This window comes from Siphateles boraxobius, unplaced genomic scaffold (assembly GCF_051911475.1).
Source record: "Siphateles boraxobius isolate OS27281-9 unplaced genomic scaffold, OSU_SipBor_1 41, whole genome shotgun sequence".
NCBI classification, from domain to species: Eukaryota; Metazoa; Chordata; class Actinopteri; order Cypriniformes; family Leuciscidae; genus Siphateles; species Siphateles boraxobius.
In genome coordinates, this window is record NW_027509042.1 from 29,300,775 (window position 1) to 29,322,157 (window position 21,383).

At 38.7% G+C, this 21,383-nt stretch overlaps 1 protein-coding gene across 3 annotated transcripts in view; it reads right to left on the reverse strand.

Annotated features, from left to right (window-relative positions):
* Positions 1-1,164: 1,164 nt before the first annotated feature.
* The window catches only part of nol11 (nucleolar protein 11), a 140,150-nt gene continuing 119,931 nt past the window's right edge, over positions 1,165-21,383 (reverse strand). For all 3 annotated transcript variants that reach the window (XM_077199108.1, XM_077199110.1, XM_077199109.1), the window contains 7 exons: positions 4,533-4,717; positions 4,283-4,408; positions 2,373-2,603; positions 2,193-2,271; positions 1,821-1,913; positions 1,617-1,724; positions 1,165-1,517 (listed from right to left, as the gene is read on the reverse strand). In XM_077199108.1, the coding sequence (XP_077055223.1) occupies positions 1,404-1,517; positions 1,617-1,724; positions 1,821-1,913; positions 2,193-2,271; positions 2,373-2,603; positions 4,283-4,408; positions 4,533-4,717 (936 nt within the window). In that variant the 3' untranslated portion in view covers positions 1,165-1,403. The remainder of the gene's footprint in view (positions 1,518-1,616; positions 1,725-1,820; positions 1,914-2,192; positions 2,272-2,372; positions 2,604-4,282; positions 4,409-4,532; positions 4,718-21,383) is intronic.

Consider the following 21,383-nt stretch of genomic DNA (forward strand, 5'->3'; position numbering starts at 1 on the left):
TTTATTAGTGTTAAAACTATTAAATATAAACCTATTTGTTGTGATTAATGCTCAAGTCAGTGATTTGATTACACATCACGTTTTGAAGCCGAAGACGACAGCTCGGAATAAAGCAACGCATTCCAGTCTCCTACATTTCTTCCGCTGCCTCATAAAACAGTAGTCCAGCGCAGCGGCTACACATCATGATGTAAGTAAGACTACATCTGTATTGCAAACCCCTCTATGTGGCGGTTGTTTTTGCCGAATACCTGCCAACACAACGTCATTGCCATAGAAACAAATGTAGACATTCTGGAAAATGAAAGCGCGGCAAAGGACACACAAATCGGATCTGAACAACTGCGATGCACAATGTTGGACTGTCAATAATTTTATCTCAGAATTTTTCTGAGATATCAACCTTAGAATTTTGTTCAGATTTTTGGCTTTGATTTTCTTGCAGTTTTAGAGTACAACATGTTTTGAAAAAATATATTTTATATAAAATATGAATAATAAAATACATTGTACTTTTTCATAAAAAATCTGCCAAACGTATTCTTTAAAACAAGACCAATCTTACATCTATATTTCAAAGCATTCTTGAATTGCAACCATTTAAGTTCGGAATGTGCATTTTCATGTCTATCCAAAAAAAAAAGGGGGGGGGGGGGGCACTTTCATAATTTAACCTTCAGCAGACACATGAATCGAACTGACTCTTGTAAGAGTGGAATCACACCAACTGTCTTCATATTTCATTTGACTGTTCACTGACAGCAGGTGTCAAGTTTTTATCAAAAACTTTATATAATGACAGAAAACTTAAAGCAAGTGTTTATAGCATACATTTATAAAACTTAATGTCTTCCCGATTTAAACTGTTGAATTTGTGTGGTTTTGTCTACTCTAAACCTACTCAGCAGTTCATTAATTTAGGGTTGAAGCTAAACTTTGAAGGTGGTGTTAAAGCAGTTTGACATTCCTGTGACCAACAGGGCCTGTTCTCCTTTGATTGAAGACCTTTTATCAAATGATATCCTTTTATTTACGTTTAAACATTAGGCTGCAGTTGACTTGATTTACAGATTTCACGATTTATACAAGTTCAGTAGTGCAGTAGAGGCCATTTCTAGTGTTCAATTAATTTATAGAACATGAATGAAGAGTGTTAAACAAGTCTGTACCATATTTTATTTATTGAAAACTTTATGCATATGTATTGAAAACACTGACAACATTTTGCAAGAGATTTCAGAGAACAATCTGGAAAGCGTTACTTCAGTCATTATTTCATAATTACTTTGGATTATTATTATTTTTTATTTCAATCCATTTTTTTTCTAAAAACAAACCAAGAAAACTGGCAGAAAATGGAAGCCATTGTCAGCATTTTATTAAAAATGATCTGTGCAAGTAATCTAAAAGAGCTCAATTACTTCTATGGAGTACATGCCAAAATCTTCAGATTGTTTGGACTCTTTGAGCACTTGAAGACTTCCCTCAATTTTTCCCAGTTCAGCATACAGTTTTACCTGAAAAAGGATGAAAAGGAACAGATTTCATTGTTATTTCAGCTTCACACCATGCAAGAACTGTCATTTCCAATCAGCAGTAAAGGACCTGTGCTGTACCTGTGATCTCACAAACTTGTGAAGATCAGACACCAATCTTTTGGCTTCTGGTGCCACAGCCAAGATTGTGAAATGAGCATCTAGTAATAAGCAAATCCAGTCTATTATCTTTTTGAAAAAAAAAAAAGAAAAAACGTTAAAGGTTAAAAAAGGTTAGACAGATGGAAACTAAATATAATTGTTTAAAACTGTTTGATGACAGACCTGAGAAAAACTTGGTGTCCGCAGAGTTGGGATTTGTTTGTGGGCATCATGAGAATATTTGAGATAAAGGAAAAGTAGATACTGTAAAAAGACCTAAAAAAAAGAAGAATTGACAAGGCAAAAGTCATTAAAGATTGTATTCTTCCCATTAGGCCTGTAACAAACTACTAATAATTAATCAACAAATAAGCAATATGCTTTAAAATAAAACATTCCACATCCTGCCCAATGTCCAGAGAGGCATTATTTTTTCACACGGGAGTTAAAGGCCCGGTCTCAAATGCTACACTTCTTGTGAATTTGCAGTCTTGAACACTTATGTGTCCGTGAAGTCCATAAGACTGTGGGAGTGTTTGTGTGTCAGATACTCACAATGACCTGCGGAACTGTGAGATCTTTTAGATGTGGCAGCAGGGGCTTGTTACTGTACGCTGTCTGCAGAACCTCATTTCTATCCGATAGGTTAAAGAAAACGCGCAACCAGAACAAACAAAAATGGAAAAGAACATAAAGCATGTTTTTTTTGTAATACAGCATTTTGATGAAGGATACAGAAGAGCACCCTTGTGTATCCCCACAGGACAGCTCATAACCAGGGATAAAGGATCTCTTTGTAGCATGCTGCTGGGGGCATCAGATATATCAGTCTCCATTGCTGGGGGGCAGATGCCGTTCTGCTGCCTGCCCTCCTCCTCCAATCCACTTTGTGTCCAAGTCAGCACTTTCATGAAGATGACACTCTCTGTGTCAAGATTCACAGTCTCAATCTCAGAGTCTGGAGTACTACAGTCAGACAAGATTTTTATAAAATTAGTTTCACATCAGTTCTCTTTAAAAAGACATTTGTGCAAATGATCAAAAGCTTAGTGTAGGGCAGGGCGGTATGACGGTATATATCGTTACCGCGGTAGAAAATGTCAACCGTAACAGATTTTTTATTACTTACGTACGTACCGCGACATGTAAATAAGTGGCCGTGGTTAACTCACGTGCAGCATGCTCGAGACTGAGACATTGAGATTTGTCAAAGAAGCATAGAGAAAGCAGATCCACAAAGAAATTACATTTTCTAAAGGGCCGTTTTTTAACGGGATATTTTCAGGGGAAAAGGTGCTGCAGTCAGCTAGCAGTGCAGCACCCGTAGGCTACAGTTTAGAGGAGTGCACGTTCGCAATGGGGAATGCATGAAGCTTACTTGACAACAGTTCATATATCAATATTGTAACGAATAGAAATAACCTTAAATCATGTATAGTTATCTGCATCTTTACATCTGTTATGTATAGTATAGTTACTTTTTAAACACAAAAATCGCATTCAGCATGACACGCAAGCGGTTGCCGTGGTAATTAACAACCTGCTTGTTAAAGCGAATGTATAATCCTGTATCTGAGGCAAAATTACTAAATATTTAGCTCTAGTTATATTCTAACTATAAACAATAGCCCACTGAACCAGCTGATAATATCTTCCTTTAATTCGATATCTGATTACTACTTAAATTAACACTCAAATTAACCGATTACATTTAACTGATGCAAAGACGCGCGTGCACATGTTATTTTTTTTACAGTCTATAGTGCACACACACTGAGAGGGAGCGCGGTGTGTCAGTGTTCACCGGGCTATGGTAAAAGAATGACGCAGTTACAAGGTGTGTATAATTTAAACTATTTAGTATACACTAACAGTAGCTGCTGTTCGGTTTTCATACTGCTGCTTTCCATCTAGTGACTTTTGAACTTGATGAACTTGACACTTCTGAACTTCTCTTGATTAAAGCTCCAGGTGACAGGTTGCCAGATATCACAAAAAGAGCAAAATAATCCCCTTAAACGCAGTATAATAAGCTGACATGGCAAAAATGTACCGGGGGACACATTTAAACATAATTAGTATTAATATCCTACAAAATTAAAAGGAAGTAACTAATTTATTATGAATAGAACAGTTCAATATAAAATATTCAGATATTGTAACCTAATTAATGAAGTAACGCAATAACACGAGATTGAAAAATTATTCAGCAACACTTTATTTAAAGTTTAATTGCACCTATGAGTTGTATTTAATATCAATCAGTTGGGGTAGTTCATCAAAAAAGTTGACGAGTGTGTTTTGTTTACTATATTTAGCCATCAAAATAGTTTACCAAAGAAATATTAAAGTAAATATTTACAAAAAAAAAAAAATCAAACAAGATGAAGTACTTTTTTTCATTTCTAAAGTATTTGGGTTTATTATACAAAGCCCTTTTTGTCGATTTTTCGAAAATAACTACATGTATAAATAACTATATCATGAAAAATATTGTTACCGTAAATAAAATTAGTCACACCGTGAAACAGAATTTTGGTCATACCGCCCACCCCTAGCTTAGTGTTATTGGGTTACAGTGGCTCAGTTATAAAAAAGTGTAATGGTCTGAATGTCTTTCAGCAGCAGGTAAGTTCAGGACTCACCTGAGAATTGTTTTAAGACAAGCACAGGTGACAGCTTCAGGAATGTCAGGAAAAATTTGGAAAGCAATCTGACAGAGATGGAAATCTTTCTTCACCATGGCCAGTGACAGCAGATCAGGGCACACACTGCATTTCCCAAAAAACAAAACAAAAAAAACAAAACAAAAACAAGACAATGAGCTAGATGCACAAACATCACTAGTAGCTGGAAGACAAATGTTTCCACAGAGCTGATCATGTGTGGTCTAACCTGTAGCAGAGGTACCGAGTCTCCAACAGCTGTAGAAATACAGCCTGAGGGTAGAAGTTGGCATCTGTCTGGGATCTTGACACTAGCTCTAATGCCATTCTGCCTGTTGCCAGCTGGAGGTCAGTCTGAGTCGTCAGACGAATAAACTCTCCCACCTCTGCTGTTACATCCTCTATTGCACCAGTCTAGCAAAAACCACAGTGCATCATTACAAACCATTGAACTATCCAAATTGTAAAGGCTGTTGTACATACATGTGAGAATATATTTGACCTAATTTTTATTTATTTTTTAAATACATAACACCCAACTAAACATGTCTGTGTAAATAACCCCTTGGATCATAATTTACTGTTGCCTTCTGGAGCATCTATGGGTTTTAACACATTTGGGAATAGTACCGTTTGAATTCCTCAATTGTCCTCCGAGTTAAAACCTGGATCTCAAAATCATATTGTAACTGCTGTGAAGAACTCAAAAGTGAAGATGTTGGAAAACCAAAGAGTATGCCAAGGAAAAAAGTACCAGGAGGATTTTCTTAAATAGTGTGCAGGGGGGGTGCTCGTGCGCAGTGATGGAGTAGACGTGTTCTCGGCGTGCTCCGTGACATCTCCTTTATTTTACTTTAATATTATTGCACTTTAACATTATTTTACGCTGACCTGCCCTTAAAATTGTGTTGTAGCCTGTCGGAAGTGAGTTTATGTCAGAGGGATACATCCAAGACGAGTTCGTCGGCCACTAGCAACGAAGCTATACTAGCTGGTATTGCTAACCACGGGGCTGAGGTAGCGAAAATCACCTCTCTCATAGATGGTTTAAAGAAATCTTTGGAGGGCTGCCTCGACGCAATTGAAGTAACGCTATCATCGCTTCAGAAAAAAAAACAATGAAAATGAGCGCCGCTTTGATGATTTCGACGAAGCCATCTCAGCTAGTGACAGCTGCATAAAAGCTCTGGAAGCTACGTGCAACGAGCTACAGGTGGCTAACCGTCTCCTCAGGGCTAAAGTGAACGACTTGGAGGGCCGCTCCCGCAGACTTAATGTCAGGATTGTGGGCATCAAAGAAGGGGAGGAGAAAGGCAGCCCTACTGAATTTGTTTCTAAGCTGATCCCAGAGCTACTCCGCCAAGACAACTTTAGCAGACCCATAAAAATAGACTGGGCCCACTGTAGCCTGAAACCGAAGCCTCAGCCTAATGAGCGGCGACGTTTCTTCATCTGCCAAGGTCCACAACAATCGGGACATGATCGAAATACTGCGACTCAGCCGTCAACAAGCACCTCTGTACTACCACGGTGAGAGAGTCTTCATTTTCCCTGACTACACGGCTAACCGAAGCGGATGCTAAATGTTCCCTGCGTTTTCCAGCCAAGCTCCACATCGCCTACAACACATCGAAGATGTTTGTGTCTCCAGCTGAAGCTGAACGGTTTGCCAACTCTTTAGGCCCAGCGAATGACTCTTAAATCCTAGAAATTATTATCATTGTGTATATATATATAGCGTTGTGTATGTATATGTACATGTATGTATATATATGTGTGTATAGATGGATATGTATATATATATGGATATATTTTTTTTTTTCCAGACTGGATATTTTTCTTTCCAGCATTTTGATAAAGGTTCAGGTCAAACTTTTACTTTCAGTTGGTCATTGATGCAGCATAAGGTAACGTTATGTGTTTAAATAGTGTTTCACACAGTGTGCTTTTTCGGGTACACAAATCCAGTACTGGGACAATTTCTTTTTTTACCTTAGGTCTGCATTAATATTGATTGATACCCCCGGCTATATGTTTTAATTTGTTTACTTTTTCATATAAACACTCTATGGTATTTTCTTTTGATTTTCTTAAGTTTGATGTTTTATATGCTGCACCATTTATACCCTCCCACCTGCTATCTATATCTCACCAAGCGTGTGTTCTGAATATCGCTTACACTGTATACTTCTTGTGGGTGCAATTTAAACATTAGTTAATGTTGTTGTTTACAAGGAAAGATTTCGACCAGAAGAGTTCTTGATGCTTGAATTTTCTTTATTCTCGATTACTTTACAACTCTAAGTGGTGTGGGGAAAGGGGAATGAGGATAATTGCAGTATGGAGTCTCCTTGTGCCTTCCACGTGTTCCACATCATAGTCCCTTTATCCTAGGAACTCCAATGAACCACGCCCACTACAACAGGTTATGTCCATATATGGAAACGTACGTCACACAAACCCCTAGTTTGAGGGAGCGTCTCCATTTGTAAATAAAATAGGCTGCAACGACAATAGATTAGGGACATGCAATATAGCCATAAACTCCGGCCCGATGAACTTGTCATTAGTCAATGTTTATCCACTTCTAAAGGGTAGAGTAATTGTACAGGTCTCCTATACACAAATCCAGACGGCAATCGGACAGCACACAATCTAATTTTACCGTCTCTTCCCATAAAGGTCTCTTCAATACGTCCCATCTTCCACATATGCTTGAGTTGTTTATGATCGTGAATCAATACAACATCTCCAATTTTAAATGTAGATGGTTTGCATGTATTACTCACATGGTGTGCAGAACAAAGTTCCATCAAATACTCCCTTTTCCACCGATTCTAAAATTGAGTAGTCAACAACTGTCGATACTGTAGTCTTTTGTTGAGCTGAATGGTAGTCAGTTTCACTAAACTGGAATCATGTAACGGATAGGAAGGAAGAGTAGTCATTCTTTGTCCGATCAGGAAATGAGCAGGTGTGAGAGGCGAAGGTTCACTAATATCTGTGTGCAGGTAAGAAAGAGGTTGTGAATTTATCACAGCCTCCACTTCACACATCAGGGTTTGGAGTTCCTCAAAACTGAGATATGACCTACCAACTATTTTACGTAGACACGTCTTAAATCTCACCAAACGCTCCCACATGCCACCCCACCAAGCGGCACGCTCCACGATATACTTCCATCAAATCCTCTTGTTTGCAAACAATTCTTGTATTTCTTTTCCGTTTATCAAGGTCCACAGGAATTTCAAATCCTTTTCAGCCTTCTTGAAGGTCATAGCGTTGTCAGAATAAATAACACTACAGATACCACGTCTGGCAATGAACCTTTTAAAGGCAAGCAGGAACGCATCAGTGGTCAAATCAGAAACAAGTTCCAAGTGCACAGCTCGAGTTACTGCGCATGTGAAAAAAGCAATATATGCCTTGTTTTCTGGTTTCACATATATTGGACCAGCAAAGTCAACTCCAGTAATCTCAAATGCTTGAGCCTCGTTAATGCATTCTTTTGGTAATGGTGCACAAACCTGTTGGCCTGCCTTTACACGTGCACGTCTGCAGATTAAACAACGCTTGACAACTCTTTGTCATCTGTCTGGATTTCAGTATGCAGTACACTTCTCTCAATTGATTAAGAGTGCAGGGGTGATAGTAGAAAAAAATCCTGAGCCTGAACTTTTTTCCCTGGGACAGATGCGTAATGGCGAGTTTATCCTCCGCTAATTTCTGGCACAAAGTGATGATCGATTGTTCTTCTAGTCTTCTTATATTGTTGTCATATATTTTTTCATTATTTTTTGAGAATGCAAGACACACAGAAACACATGCCTATCTTCATAATTCTTGACTTCTAAAGTTTTTTTTAATTCGACCAAAATCCTAAATGTCACTTACACTGCACTGCAATGTATTTTTTTCATGATTAATATTGCATTGCAAAATAATGTGTGCTGGTCAACTAGTCTAAAATTAAGAAACCCCTAGAAAACAGTAAAAAAAAAACAAAAAAAAAACATTTGTACATTTAAGATAGTTCTAATTAATTTGTTATTCCATTATCCAAATATGATAGCCTACTTGATAAAAAAAAGGGCTTTTATTTGAGCCGTGCTGTCTTTGCATTTGAACATTGCACGTTTTAAACAGGACACGCATTAGCTGAATAAACGTTAGCCAATACAAACATACTTATAGAAAATAGTTGACAATGAATAGACAGGAGTCCTGTCACAGGACCAATAATAGCAAAACGAATCACTTATTCTAAAAAGAATATCAAGTAGCCTATATGTTAGAAGAATCTGACATAGGGCTGTGTTAATAGTAAAACGTACGTCATTTAACGAATTTTAAAAACACGGGATGGATTAAAAAAAATGCTTTCTGGCATTTTGACAGGAAAAAAACCACAACCAAGAACAAAACAGTTTGTCAATTTTCATTTTACAATGATCATCTCTCTCTGTGCGTGCGGTCTGTGTTTGAGAGAGAGAGAGAGAGAGAGAGAGAGAGAGAGAGAGAGAGAGAGAGAGAGAGAGAGAGAGAGAGAGAGAGAGAGAGAGAGAGAGAGAGAGAGAGAGAGAGAGAGAGAGAGAGAGAGAGAGAGAGAGAGAGAGAGAGAGAGAGAGAGAGAGAGAGAGAGAGAGAGAGAGAGAGAGAGACCTCTACTTCAACAAACTCACTCACTTAATACAGAACTTTACAGCCATGACTGAAGTAGATCAGATAAAGATCATACTGGGAGAGGGACACACAGCAGCACTGGCTGCCAGATACGTGTGTGTATGCCACAGCCTGAGAGACAGCAGGTGAATGTGTGTGTGTGTGTGTGTATCTGACCTCAGTGTGTTTCCCTACTGTCCACCACAGTGACCCTCAGTAATGTGTGTGTGTGTGTGTATATATATATATATATGTTAAAACACTGTGGTATCAAATGTTCACAGAAATTATAATCTGTTACACTGTTAATTTTTGCAATTAATTTAATTTGTACATTTAAATTTATGTTGTTATAATACTTTATTGTTCTTTATTATTATACGATGTATCACAAGCTTTGGCAATATTGTAATATGTACAGTCATGCCAATAAAGCGAATTGAATTGAATTGAGAGAGAGAGAGAGAGAGAGAGAGTGCAGCACTGATACAACGGTTTCTTATCCACAAGTAACGCGCTAGTTTTCATACAAAATTATTATGTAACATAATTAGGTACTTTAGTTATTATAACACAATAACGTAACACATGCAGGCTTACGTTTCTCAACACTGAGAATGAATAAATAAACGCCTGTTTGCAGACTCGCGCTTATCAGTAAATTAATCCACAAATCACAGCACTTTCATAATCAGTAAGCCATAGCGATTTTAATTTTATTTAGATTTATTGTTCATCAATACTTAAGCTTTTTATAATTTGCATGGCTGTATGACGTCTTCATCTTATCTGAGTGACATGAATGACGGAGTATTTTAAGACAACCCATGCGATTGCGATCAGTCCGTGTGATAATAGAACCCAGATTAAGTTAACTCAATACAATATTTAAACTTTCCACATCCACCTCAGCCCGTTTACCTACAGGAGTCAGAAGTACTGTGACTACTGTAGCCTACTGTCCTCGCTCATGAACTCAGTCAGAGGCGGCCGCGGGAGTGGAAGAGGATCGAGCGGGATTCTTTATTGCTGTCGATTTTCAGTCTCTGTTTAATGATAGGCCTTACGCATCTGTCAATCATACCCGCTTGCTATTTGGGGAATGAACCCAGCGCTATGATTGGTCGAACTCTGCTTCTTTTGCTGTTGCTTTTTTTTCTTCTTTTTTTCGCAGACACGTCTGTACGCCGGAAATCCGGCGTGGCGCCGGAGCGCTATCAGGCCTGAGAGTGGCTTGTAGACCTGAATGCATCACTTCTTCATGTGAGTTTCTGATCACAGGGATTAAAGTGAAAAAAATCTTCTGACTGAATTTTTTTTCAGGCAAAGTCATATTCCTTTAACTTTATTTAAATAGTCGAGACCAATAGCGTTTTAAGGGGAGATGTTTTAAACCGCTTTAATATTGCCCGTTTGCATATTTTAAAAGCTATTTTAATCTATGAAAAAAAATTACTTAGCTTGACAAATAATCAACCATCTACATAACTTTTCAGTGCATGTTTTTATTTATCTTATAAGACCAAACAATGCTAAATTATATTAATATATAGTTTGTTTCATGGCAAATCGTTGTGGCTGAGGGCAAAGTGAAGTTTCATAACTTTATATACAGTCCCCTCCAAAAGTATTGGAACTGTAAGGCAAATTCCTTTGTTTTTGTTGTTCACCTAAGACATTTGGGTTTAAGATCAAAAGATGAGTATGAGACAAAAGTTCAGAATTTCAGTTTTTATTTCCTGGTTTTCCCATCTAGATGTGTTAAACAGCTCACAACATACCACCCTTTGTTTGAACCCACCCATTTTTCAAGTGAGCAAAAGTATTGGAACAAATAATAAAGTAAATAACATATAATATTTGGTGGCATAAGCCTTGCTTGCAATAACTGCCTCAAAGCCTACGACCCATCGACATCACCAAACTGTTGCATTCTTCATTTGTGATGCTATTCCAGGCTTTTACCGCAGCTTCTTTCAGTTCTTGTTTGTTTCGGGGTGTTTCTCTCTTCAGTCTCCTCTTAAGGAGGTGAAATGCATGCTCTATTGGGTTAAGGTCAGTCTAAAACCTTCCACTTTTTTCCCCTGATTAAGTCCTTTGTTTTGTTGGCAGTGTGCTTTGGGTCATTGTCCTGCTGCATGATAAACTTTCTCCCGATTAGTTTCAATGCATTTCTCCGTAAATTTGCAGACAAAATGTTTCTGTACACGACTGAATTCATTCTTCTGCTACCATCATCAGTTACATCACCAATAAATATTGATGAGCATGTTCCAGATGCAGCCATGCACGCCCAAGCCATGACATTACCTCCACCATGCTTCACAGATGAGCTTGTATGCTTCGGATCAAGAGCTGTTCCTTTCTCCACACTTTGGCTTTACCATCACTTTGGTAGAGATCAATCTTGGTCTCATCAGTCCATAAGATTGTGTTCCAGAACTTTTGCGGCTCATCTCTGTACTTCTTTGCAAATTTCAATCTGGCCTTCCGATTCTTACTGCTGATGAGTGGTTTGCATCTTGTGGTGTGGCCTCTATATTTCTGCTCTCTGAGTCTTCTTCGAACAGTGGATTGTGAAACCTTCACCCCTGCACTGTGGAGGTCTTGGTGATGTCACTTACTGATGTTTTGGGGGATTTCTTCACAGCTCTCACAATATTTCTGTCATCAACTACTGTTGTTTTCCTTGGCCAACCTGTTCGACGTCTGTTACTCAGTACACCAGTAGTTTATTTCTTTTTCAGGACATTCCAAATTGTTGTGCTTGCTATGCCTAATGTTTTTCCAATGGCTCTGGTCGATTTTCCTTCTTTTCTCAGCTTGACAATGGCTTGCTTTTCTCCCATAGACAGCTCTCTGGTCTTCATGTTGGTTTATCTTCTTTAACAGGAAATGCAGTCTTTATAGGTTTGAACCAAGTATGAAAACTTAGACTAGTCATGCAGAGCTATTTAATGTTTGTATAATCAAACTAAAAGGCAACACCTGGGCAACAAGAAACACCTGTCAGTCACATGTTCCAATACATTTGCTCACTTGAAAAATGGGTGGGTTCAAACAAAGGGTGGTATGTTGTGAGTTGTTTAAAGTAACAACAGGTAACTTTTCAACCTTCATAATACATTTCCAAGTCTCTTGTGATGGTACATCGACTTACAATAGTTTGAATGACACGTCTGCCATAGCCTGACGGGGTCTGTAGCGTTTTTAATTGTACTTTTAAACTTCGGGTTTCTGGTAGTAACCGGCGAACAAAGAGAACTACATAATTCGACTGCTTTACGGCATATACGTCACTTCCACCACTTCCTTAAAGTCGGACGTGCGAGCCAAATTTTATACAGTCATGGCCGAAGCAGCACAGAGAAAAAAGAAAGCAAAGGTTTTGTCGGAGGAAAGCAAAAAGAGAAAAAGAGAAAGTGATCGCATAAAAGGCAGAACGAGGATCAACATTGGGCCAGCTTTTTCTCGCTGGCGTGAGCTGAAAGAGGAGGAGGGGTTCCCGACAGATGCTGACTTGGCTGTCATGCTTTTGGACCAGTAAGCATATTGCGTGCATACTATCTGTTTGTTTTTTTGGCTGCCTGATTATGTTATGGAAGCTATTTTATCCTCCGTTTATCTTCATGAATGAAGTAATGATAGTAGAGTAGCGAATTATCAATCTGGTAGCTAGTAAACGCTATTCTCGTTCTTTTAGCATTCTCGTTCTGATTGGAACTTTGCAATCGATGAAATGCAAATAGCAAATGTTTGACTTAAGAAGTGTAGTCTACTCAACATGTACAAACAAAGGAGGAAGATAATAATATTATCATTGAGTTCATAGCTTCTCATTTGTTACATGTGTAAAGTTACTTGATTGTGTAATTTCCGATTATTGCTAGATACAGAGGCAAACGGGATTCTTGTCGCAATTTTTTCGGATGAATAATTTCCACCCTCATGTTCCTCATGCACCCTCACCCTTCCACCCTCATGTTCTTGTGCAATACTTCTGTGTGATTGCATTGAAGTATCATATAGATTCAGAAAAACGGTAATCAATAGACTAGGCTACTATAATGAAGCTGGCTTGTAAAAGTGATCATCGCGATCATTTGTCTTGTGCAATACTTCTGTGTGATTGCATTGAAGTATCATATAGATTCAGAAAAACGGTAACCAATAGACTAGGCTACTATAATGACGCTGGCTTGTAAAAGTGATCATCGCGATCATTTGTCGTTATAAAAAAATAAAACACATGAAATTATATTCATATGACATGCTGAAATATATGCCACTGTACCTGGGATGAAGACATTTCACACACGTGAGAACACCTGCATGTGACCTCCTCCTACAGTGTTCAGGGCTATCATGGTTGTCAACAAATGCACGTGCATGTAGTATGACAGTTTACGACAGTAGTAGAGGACAATACTGTTTCCCAACTGTAGGGGGAGCCCGAGAGCAAAAAACTACCTGTTGTTACTTTAACACATCTAGATGGGAAAACCAGGAAATAAATGCTGAACTTTTGTCTCATACTCATCTTTTGATCTTAAACCCAAATGTCTTCAGTGAACAACAAAAACAAAAGGAATTTGCCTTACCGTTCCAATACTTTTGGAGGGGACTGTATTTAGGCTATTTAACTTTAACTTTTTAGCCTATTAGAGAGCTGACTTATGTTTGACTGAATTGTTTGCTTTATTTCTCATTGTATAGCTTCTTAAATTAGGCTACTTATACTTTTATACTGGATATTATTGATCATTAAAACTGACATTTAACAAAAAGATAAAATATATAAAATATTCTTTATATATTTTACTATGCATTCTCTTGTATGTGTACATGCATAATAAAATAAAATGATACAACCCATGATCAATAATGTTTCATATTTTTAAAATGAAAACAAAAAGCAGGGTTGTGTTCTATATTTCGTGTAGTTATAAATATATGGAGTGAAGATAATCAATGTGCGTTGTCTGAACCACATTTGTGTGGCCATATAGGCCTAATATGTTTATGATAATATGTTCATTTATAAATGGAAAGAGGTGTTTTGTATACATTTCGTTTTATTGTTGATGAAAAGAGACAGAGTTGTATTTTATACCATATTTCGTTTTATTGTTGCCTAAAATATACATAAAGAGATAACCGGAGTAGCCAGAGGGAGCTGAGTGACGCGATTAAGAATGCCGCGGTTCCGTTTGCAGAATAAGCGGACTCGCGTCCTCGGGAGTTCCTTCTCCTGAGTCGAACTTGGCAAGTCCGAACTATCAAGGACGCAAGTCCGAAGTTTGCGTATTGGTATTGAGAAACGGCCAATATTGACCCGCGTTCTGTGACCAACGCTGCGGGGGGCGCAGGGAACAAACGCGCTCGGATTCGGACCGCAACAAATCAGCTGTAACCTGACATGCACTTCTCCAAATCTAAGTGAACACGGAGCATTTTTTCCGTGAGCGGGAATTGAAAACCCGGAGTGGATCATAAGCGAAGTGATTACAGAATGTTAGAGTGGAGAGAGGAACATGCTTTCGCTCCAATCCAGGCTTTATCACATCCCCTCAGCAAGGTGAATACACCTCGTCTTTCCTTAATTTAAGACCTATTCAAACTAAAATTAAGACATTTATCACACTATTTGATAAATGAAAGCCTATTTACGGCCTTAACATTATGAAAAGTGAAGACATTAAGGACAGACGGGAACACTGGAATTGACGGAAATCCGTCGTATCGACGGAGAACTTTAATCCCTGTGATCAAAAGTTCTGAAAACACATCATAACCTGGTAAGATGTACGGATGTTTCTGAGTAAAAGACCAGTTCGTTTCCTGCAATCTCCCTCCCACACGCAGAATTCCACATTCATCCAGGAATGGTTTTAATGAAATAATTTTCGAATTCCTGTTCACATCATCATTTTTCAAAAAACTATCCATTTCCTTTGAGAAACTGTCAGTTTGAATTCGCTTGATCCAGTACTGTTCTGCTTGCTGAATCTCATCTGTACACAATGGTCCATAGCGTTTTTCCTGTGTCCGTGAATTATGCACAAAACGCTGTATCCATGATGTGATTCTTAAAACTCGGTTGAGTCCGCTGTACTTGTTCAAATCAAACAGCGGTGCAACTTTACAGTCTGTATCAATCATTGTTTTCTGAACAACATACTCCATCACATCAATTTCATTCATCGTTTGAGATTCGGTGTCGTGCGTCTGCGAGCCGTCTTTCAACCATTCCGGCCCGTGCCACCAAATGGTCTCTTTCTGGAGCGCTTGAGCGCTCATTCCACACGCTCCGCGGTCAGCTGGATTCTCCTTTCCAGGACAATGTTTCCAGTTTTCTGGTGATGTCAGACTTTGAATTTCAATTACTCGATTCTCCACAAATGGTTTCCATTGTTTGGAACTACTCCTAATCCAATGAAAAGTTATCAGAGTCAGTCAAGAAATACATTTCACTCACATTCAGATTATTCGATATGAATTTTCCAAGTCTTGCTCTGATAAGCGCTTCCATTAACTCCAATCTGGGTAGTGTCAATTTTTTTAATGGAGTAACTTTAGTTTTGGAAGCGATCAGACTGGTTTTACACTCTCCATTTCTTTCACTGCAAATATGCCGCGGTGCAGAAGGCCTTCTCACTGGCATCTGTAAATACATGAATCTCACGTTCAACTGTGGTATTTACACTCATTTCGTCACATTTCATTTCAACATCATTATCATAACGACGTGAGATATTTATCCTTTTCAAATAGGGTACCTCTGAACACCATTGATGCCAGGTTTGCGCGAGATCACTGGGAAGATCTTCATCCCATGAAATTCCTCTCTCCCACATCTCTTGAAATAGACATTTGACTTGAATGGTAAACGGAGACAAAAATCCAATGGGATCGAATATACGTGCAGCTGCTTGTAAGACTTATCGTTTCGTGTCTCTTTTATTCTGCAAAAAGTCAATCAGTTCATTAGTTTCAAACATGAATTCATCAGTGACTCTATTCCATGTTAGACCAAGAACTTTAAGTGGATTTAAGCCTGATTTCCACTATCTCATCCTTAATTCGTTGTTTCCATTCGGTTTGCAACTTAGAGGAATTTGTATTCCATTTGCATAATTTCAAACTTGCACTTGGACATTATTTCTTTGGCTCTCTGAGACAATTTGAGTGAATTTTTCACATTATCTGCTCCTGTTATGAAATCGTCCACATATAGACATTCATCCAACACTTTGACGACTTCAGGATATTTCTCTTCATATTTCTTAAGATGGTGTCTGATAGTTGCAGCTAATAGAAAAGGGCTTGCTGATGCACCAAATGGCACACGCATCATTCTCATAATTACCACCTTAATCTCTTCATAAGGGGTGGGTCTTTCTTTGAACCACAAGAATCTAAGGACATCTCTGTCTCTCTCATTCAGGCCAATTTGCAGAAAAGATTTCGTTATATCTGCCATCATAGCCACTCTATGCTGCCTGAATTTATCATAATGCTTAGCAAATCTGGGTTCAGATTCGGTCCCGTTAAGAGACATTCATTAAGTGAACGGCTTTTTCGTTCATGGGATGACGCATCAAATACAATTCGTAACTTAGTTGTACTCCTACTTTTTTTAATTATGGGATGAGGCAAATAATACACTGGATTTTCGGTCTCAACTTTAGTTACATCTTCGAGAATTCCCTCAGCTATATATTCTTGTATTACGTAATCATATTGCTCATCCAACTCATTATTATGAAAACATTTTACAAGGCCGTTCAAACGATTTCTAGCAGTACAGTAATTAGTAGCCAAATTAATATTCTCTTCTCTCCAAGGCAAACTAACTTCATATCTACCTTGTAGGTACTTTACGGACTGCTCAAACTTCCACAACGCATCCGTCTCTGGGTTCTGTTTGATGTCCGTAATCCCCAACGACTCCGTCTCCCAGAAACTACGCAACTGTTCAGTCAGTACTTGTTCCTCACCGACGCAGATATGCAGAGCATTTACATCCACTGTTTCAGTTGTCACATTCATTACAGGGATGGAAACAGTTCCTTGAATTAACCATCCGAATTTGCTCTCTACAGCCACAAGTCCATTATTCAGTCTCTCTGTTTCCTGACACAATGTTCCAATAGTAATCTCCTCCTATGAGAATTCCAAGACCTTCCTGTTCCATGCCTCTCACAGGGTGATCCGCAACTTGGAGTCCTTTTGCTTCAAGAGAGTGTCTGATTTCCTCGTTCACCATTTTAATGTTAGATGAACATACACTTGGGGTTTCTAATAATTCAACTTTAACAGACACATTTGTTTTTAAGTTTCTCAAACTAGCCTTAACCTTTTTTACCGTCATTCTTTTGGCATTTACGGAACCAAATACGTGTAGCTTAATTATTTCTGTACCCACTACTGGTAGGTTCAAAGCTTTAGAAATATCTTCACGGATAAAGCTACGTTGACTCCCCCCATCTAACAAACATCTAGCAATTTGGCTTTTTCGTGGCATATCTACCCAAACGGTTGCAGTTTGTAACAGCACTGCTCTATCATTACAATCACCTGGCGAAACTGAACATTGAGCTTGGGCAGTATCTACCTCTGGTTTTATCATTGCTTCTTGTGTCTGGGTTGACTGTTGGTTAAAAATTGTTTATAATGTCTTTTGCCGCACTGTGCACATGCAATACCGTACGCCCTGCAATTGCGCGCAATGTGTCTGGGCCCCAGACATACAAAACATCTATCTAATTGTCTCAATTTTTCTCTTCTAATATCCACTGTGGATTCAGTACAATCAGGAGAGCTATGATTATGCTTACCACAAAACAAACAGTCACTGTCATTCAGACTCGACATATGGAATGCTGCGGCAGAGGAGGCTAGGTTTCCGGCATTGAACCTTTTAGTCCTGCGCTCTGGCGCGCACTCCTTTTCAACTGCAGCAATCCTCCTTTCCTTTTGAAACACTTCTTTCTTCTGAATGAGATTTGCAGTTCTTTCTCTGCTTTACACTTCTTTTTTCAGAAAGTCCATCAACTCCTTTTCTTTAAGAACATTGTCAGATTCTGATTTAGTAAATTCGAGAGCAATATCTTCTGGGATAATTTTCAACAAGATAGGACATAATAGACTTACATAGGTGTCCGCTACAACCCCTAGTGCGTCAAGGCTACGTACCTTTATCTCACAGTCATCATATAATTTGCGCAAAGCGCTCACATCAGTTGCTCGATTTACGGGAGTCATGTTCAGTAACTTATTCATATGAGCATTAATCACTAGATCTTTACGACCAAATCGGGTTTTAATCAGGTCAGGTCAATGGCAGTGTCATAATTAATATTAGACAAAGCGAGTCCTGACACTGCACTAGCTGCAGTACCGGTAAAAAATGATTTCAAATAACTGAATTTATCAGTCTTGCTCAAACGTTCATTATCATGGATGGTTGTTTCGTACTGACTCCAAAATCCTTGCCACTCACATATCTCCCCAGAAAATTTCGGAATGACTAACGTGGGAAGTTTGACTGTCTCTTCTATATGGTCTAGATCCAGTTCCATGCTCATTCTGTCCAGACTGGCTTTCTACTTCCATGCGTAACGCGCGTTTCACTCTTGTTCTCCTCACACTTATTGCATCCATATACTCCATTGCTATAGTTATCTCATCTTCCAAATCCACTTCTTCAGTTACTGCTTCAACTTTTTTGTCATGTTCTATGAGAATTTTTTCTTTATCTTTCAACTGATCAAGTAATTCCTCTAATTTCGCAAAACATGGTTCCTCTGTCCAACTCGCCATCAATTTTCTGATTGAGTTTTGTCGTTGCAGTTCACATCACTCCCCGCTTTATCTTCAATCGCTTTAAATCCGCTGAATCCATGACTTAAGTTCGAATTCCCCACGCAGCTTCTTTCAAACAATTCTTTACTCCCGTTCAGTCTTCTCCCCCTTTTTCTTCATAAATTGAAGCTGGTTTCAGCACCAGATGTTGTTTACATGGAAAGAATTCGACCAGAAGTGTTCTTGATGCTTGAATTTCTTGAACCTCTTAGAAAGGAAATTTTCTTTTTTCTCCCCCGTGCATGGCAGTTTCACAAGAATTGATTATATGCTGGTTGACTCTAGACTTATTTCGAATGTAATAAGCTCAACGTACCATAGCAATCTTAATTTCCGACCATGCGCCCCTCTCATTGGTGATTGATTTTATACTTTATGCCACTCACTACAGTTGGAAATTCAACCCCTCTCTATATTTAGATGACACGTTCAGTGGCTATATATCAACCGAGATGGCGCTGTCTCAGATTCTTTTTTTTGGGAGTCGTTTAAAGCGTGATAAGAGGGCACATCATCTCGTATCAGTTGTCTCGCAAAAGGGCTAGGCCCAGGCGTCGCACTGATATTGAGGCTGAACTAGCTGAACTGGAGGAGGATTATCGAAACACAGGTTCTGAGGACTAGGGCTGGGTATCGTAACAAAATTTTCGATACCGATACCTTGACTTCGATTCCGGTTCCTGAACGATACTTTTTTCGATACCAATTTTATCAATATAACATTACCTAAAAAAAAAAAACTCTTATTTTTTCAGTTTGTTGACTTTTTTACACTCATATTTTGAGTCTGTACAAAAGCACCAATGCTAAAGTTTTCTATGTTTCCTAATCATTTAACAACATGTATTCTTTACTTCAATGAGTTCATTGTTTCTGCCTTAACTTAATGCATTAACAATGAAAGTGAATGAAAATTAATTGAAATGCATTACACACAGTCACCCCTGATAACAGATCACTATAAATTTTAATTTAGACACTTGCATTTTCTGTAAAGCTCCTTTGAAAGGATATGTATTGTGAAAAAATGCTATACAAATAAATGTGAATTGAATTAAATATAGGCTACTGGGGTGCGGGGTGCCTCGCGCTCAGCACACATGAAGCTTGCGCAAAGCACTGGCAAAAGTAGCCTAATGATTATGGATGTGTCGGGAAACGATAGCAAGGAGATATTTTAATTGTTTATTAATGAACAAGTGTTTACTAAACGTGTTGGTTGCAAAGATGATTATTGCGAATTTGCGATGCTGACTCGTCATCCCTGCAGTAACGTTAGTGAACGCGCGCGCGTCTATATGGATTAGGTAATCAAACTATTTATTTCTAATTGTTTCGTTTAAAAGTAGACATATTTTGAACATATATAGAACTATTTCTCATGTCTGTGAGGCAAGTATCCTATACGCTGAGTTTTGGTTTATATGTGATGCGCTCCAGTTCTTGTAGTCGAAGGCGGATAAACTTTCTGAGTGTATTCTGTGCGCTTTTAAGTGCAGATTTACCGTGTTACCGGTCTTGGCAGCAATTATCTTGTCGAAAATATTGCATCGTGTGCTTATGGCATCGAGTCGGGTACAAAGGTACACTTTTGATCATTTCCACATATTTTCTATCTATCTGGGTTGGACGCTTGCGCTTACACACACACACTACAGCCTCACGTGCGACGAGGCACGTCTCTGGGCAGCCGCGTAAACTAGTGTTTTTCCGCCACAGCCAATCATGCTGCATGTTTATTGTTTCACTGTCGACGAGATTAACCACTTAGGTACCGAAACTTGGTACCGAAAAACAAGACATGTTTCGATACTCGGTAGTATCGAGGCAATTCGGTCGGTACCTAAAAAGTACCGAACTCGGTACCCAGCCCTACTGAGGACACACTTAGCTCTATTTTGAAAGTGAAATATGAATATAACCATATTTTGGGCGAGCAGGTTGGGAACTATATTCGTAAACTAAAGCAGAAGCACTTTGAGCTGGGTGAGAAGGCCGATAAATTGCTCGCTAGGCAACTGAAGGGCGTCATATCTGATAGGGCAATACATAAAATTGCCTCCTCCACCGGTCAGCTATTAACTGATCACAAGCAGATTAATGACAGATTTTTTAGTTTTTAAAGACAGCTATATATTTCCAGATCTACTGCCACGGATACAGATATATCCAATTTTCTCCATACTTTAGACATTCCAGTACTTTCTGATTTCGCAAGACTAGAATTGGAATCTGAATTTACACTGGAGGAGTTCAGAAATGCTATTCTTTCCTTTCCCGGTGGCAAAGCATGTGGTCCAGATGGATTTGGGAAAGAATTTTACAGAACGCACACTGACGTTATCGCCCCCCTCCTGCTTCGGATGGTCAGTTGCTCAGTAAAAAAGGGTACCTTCCCTCATACTCTCTACGACGCCCATATCTGTGTCCTTTTAAAAAAGGACAGAGACGAAACAAATGTCTCTTCGTATCGTCCCCCATCTCTGCTCAACTCTGACCAAAAAATTATATCAAAAGTCCTGACTAACCAGTTAAACAAATATATTGGCAC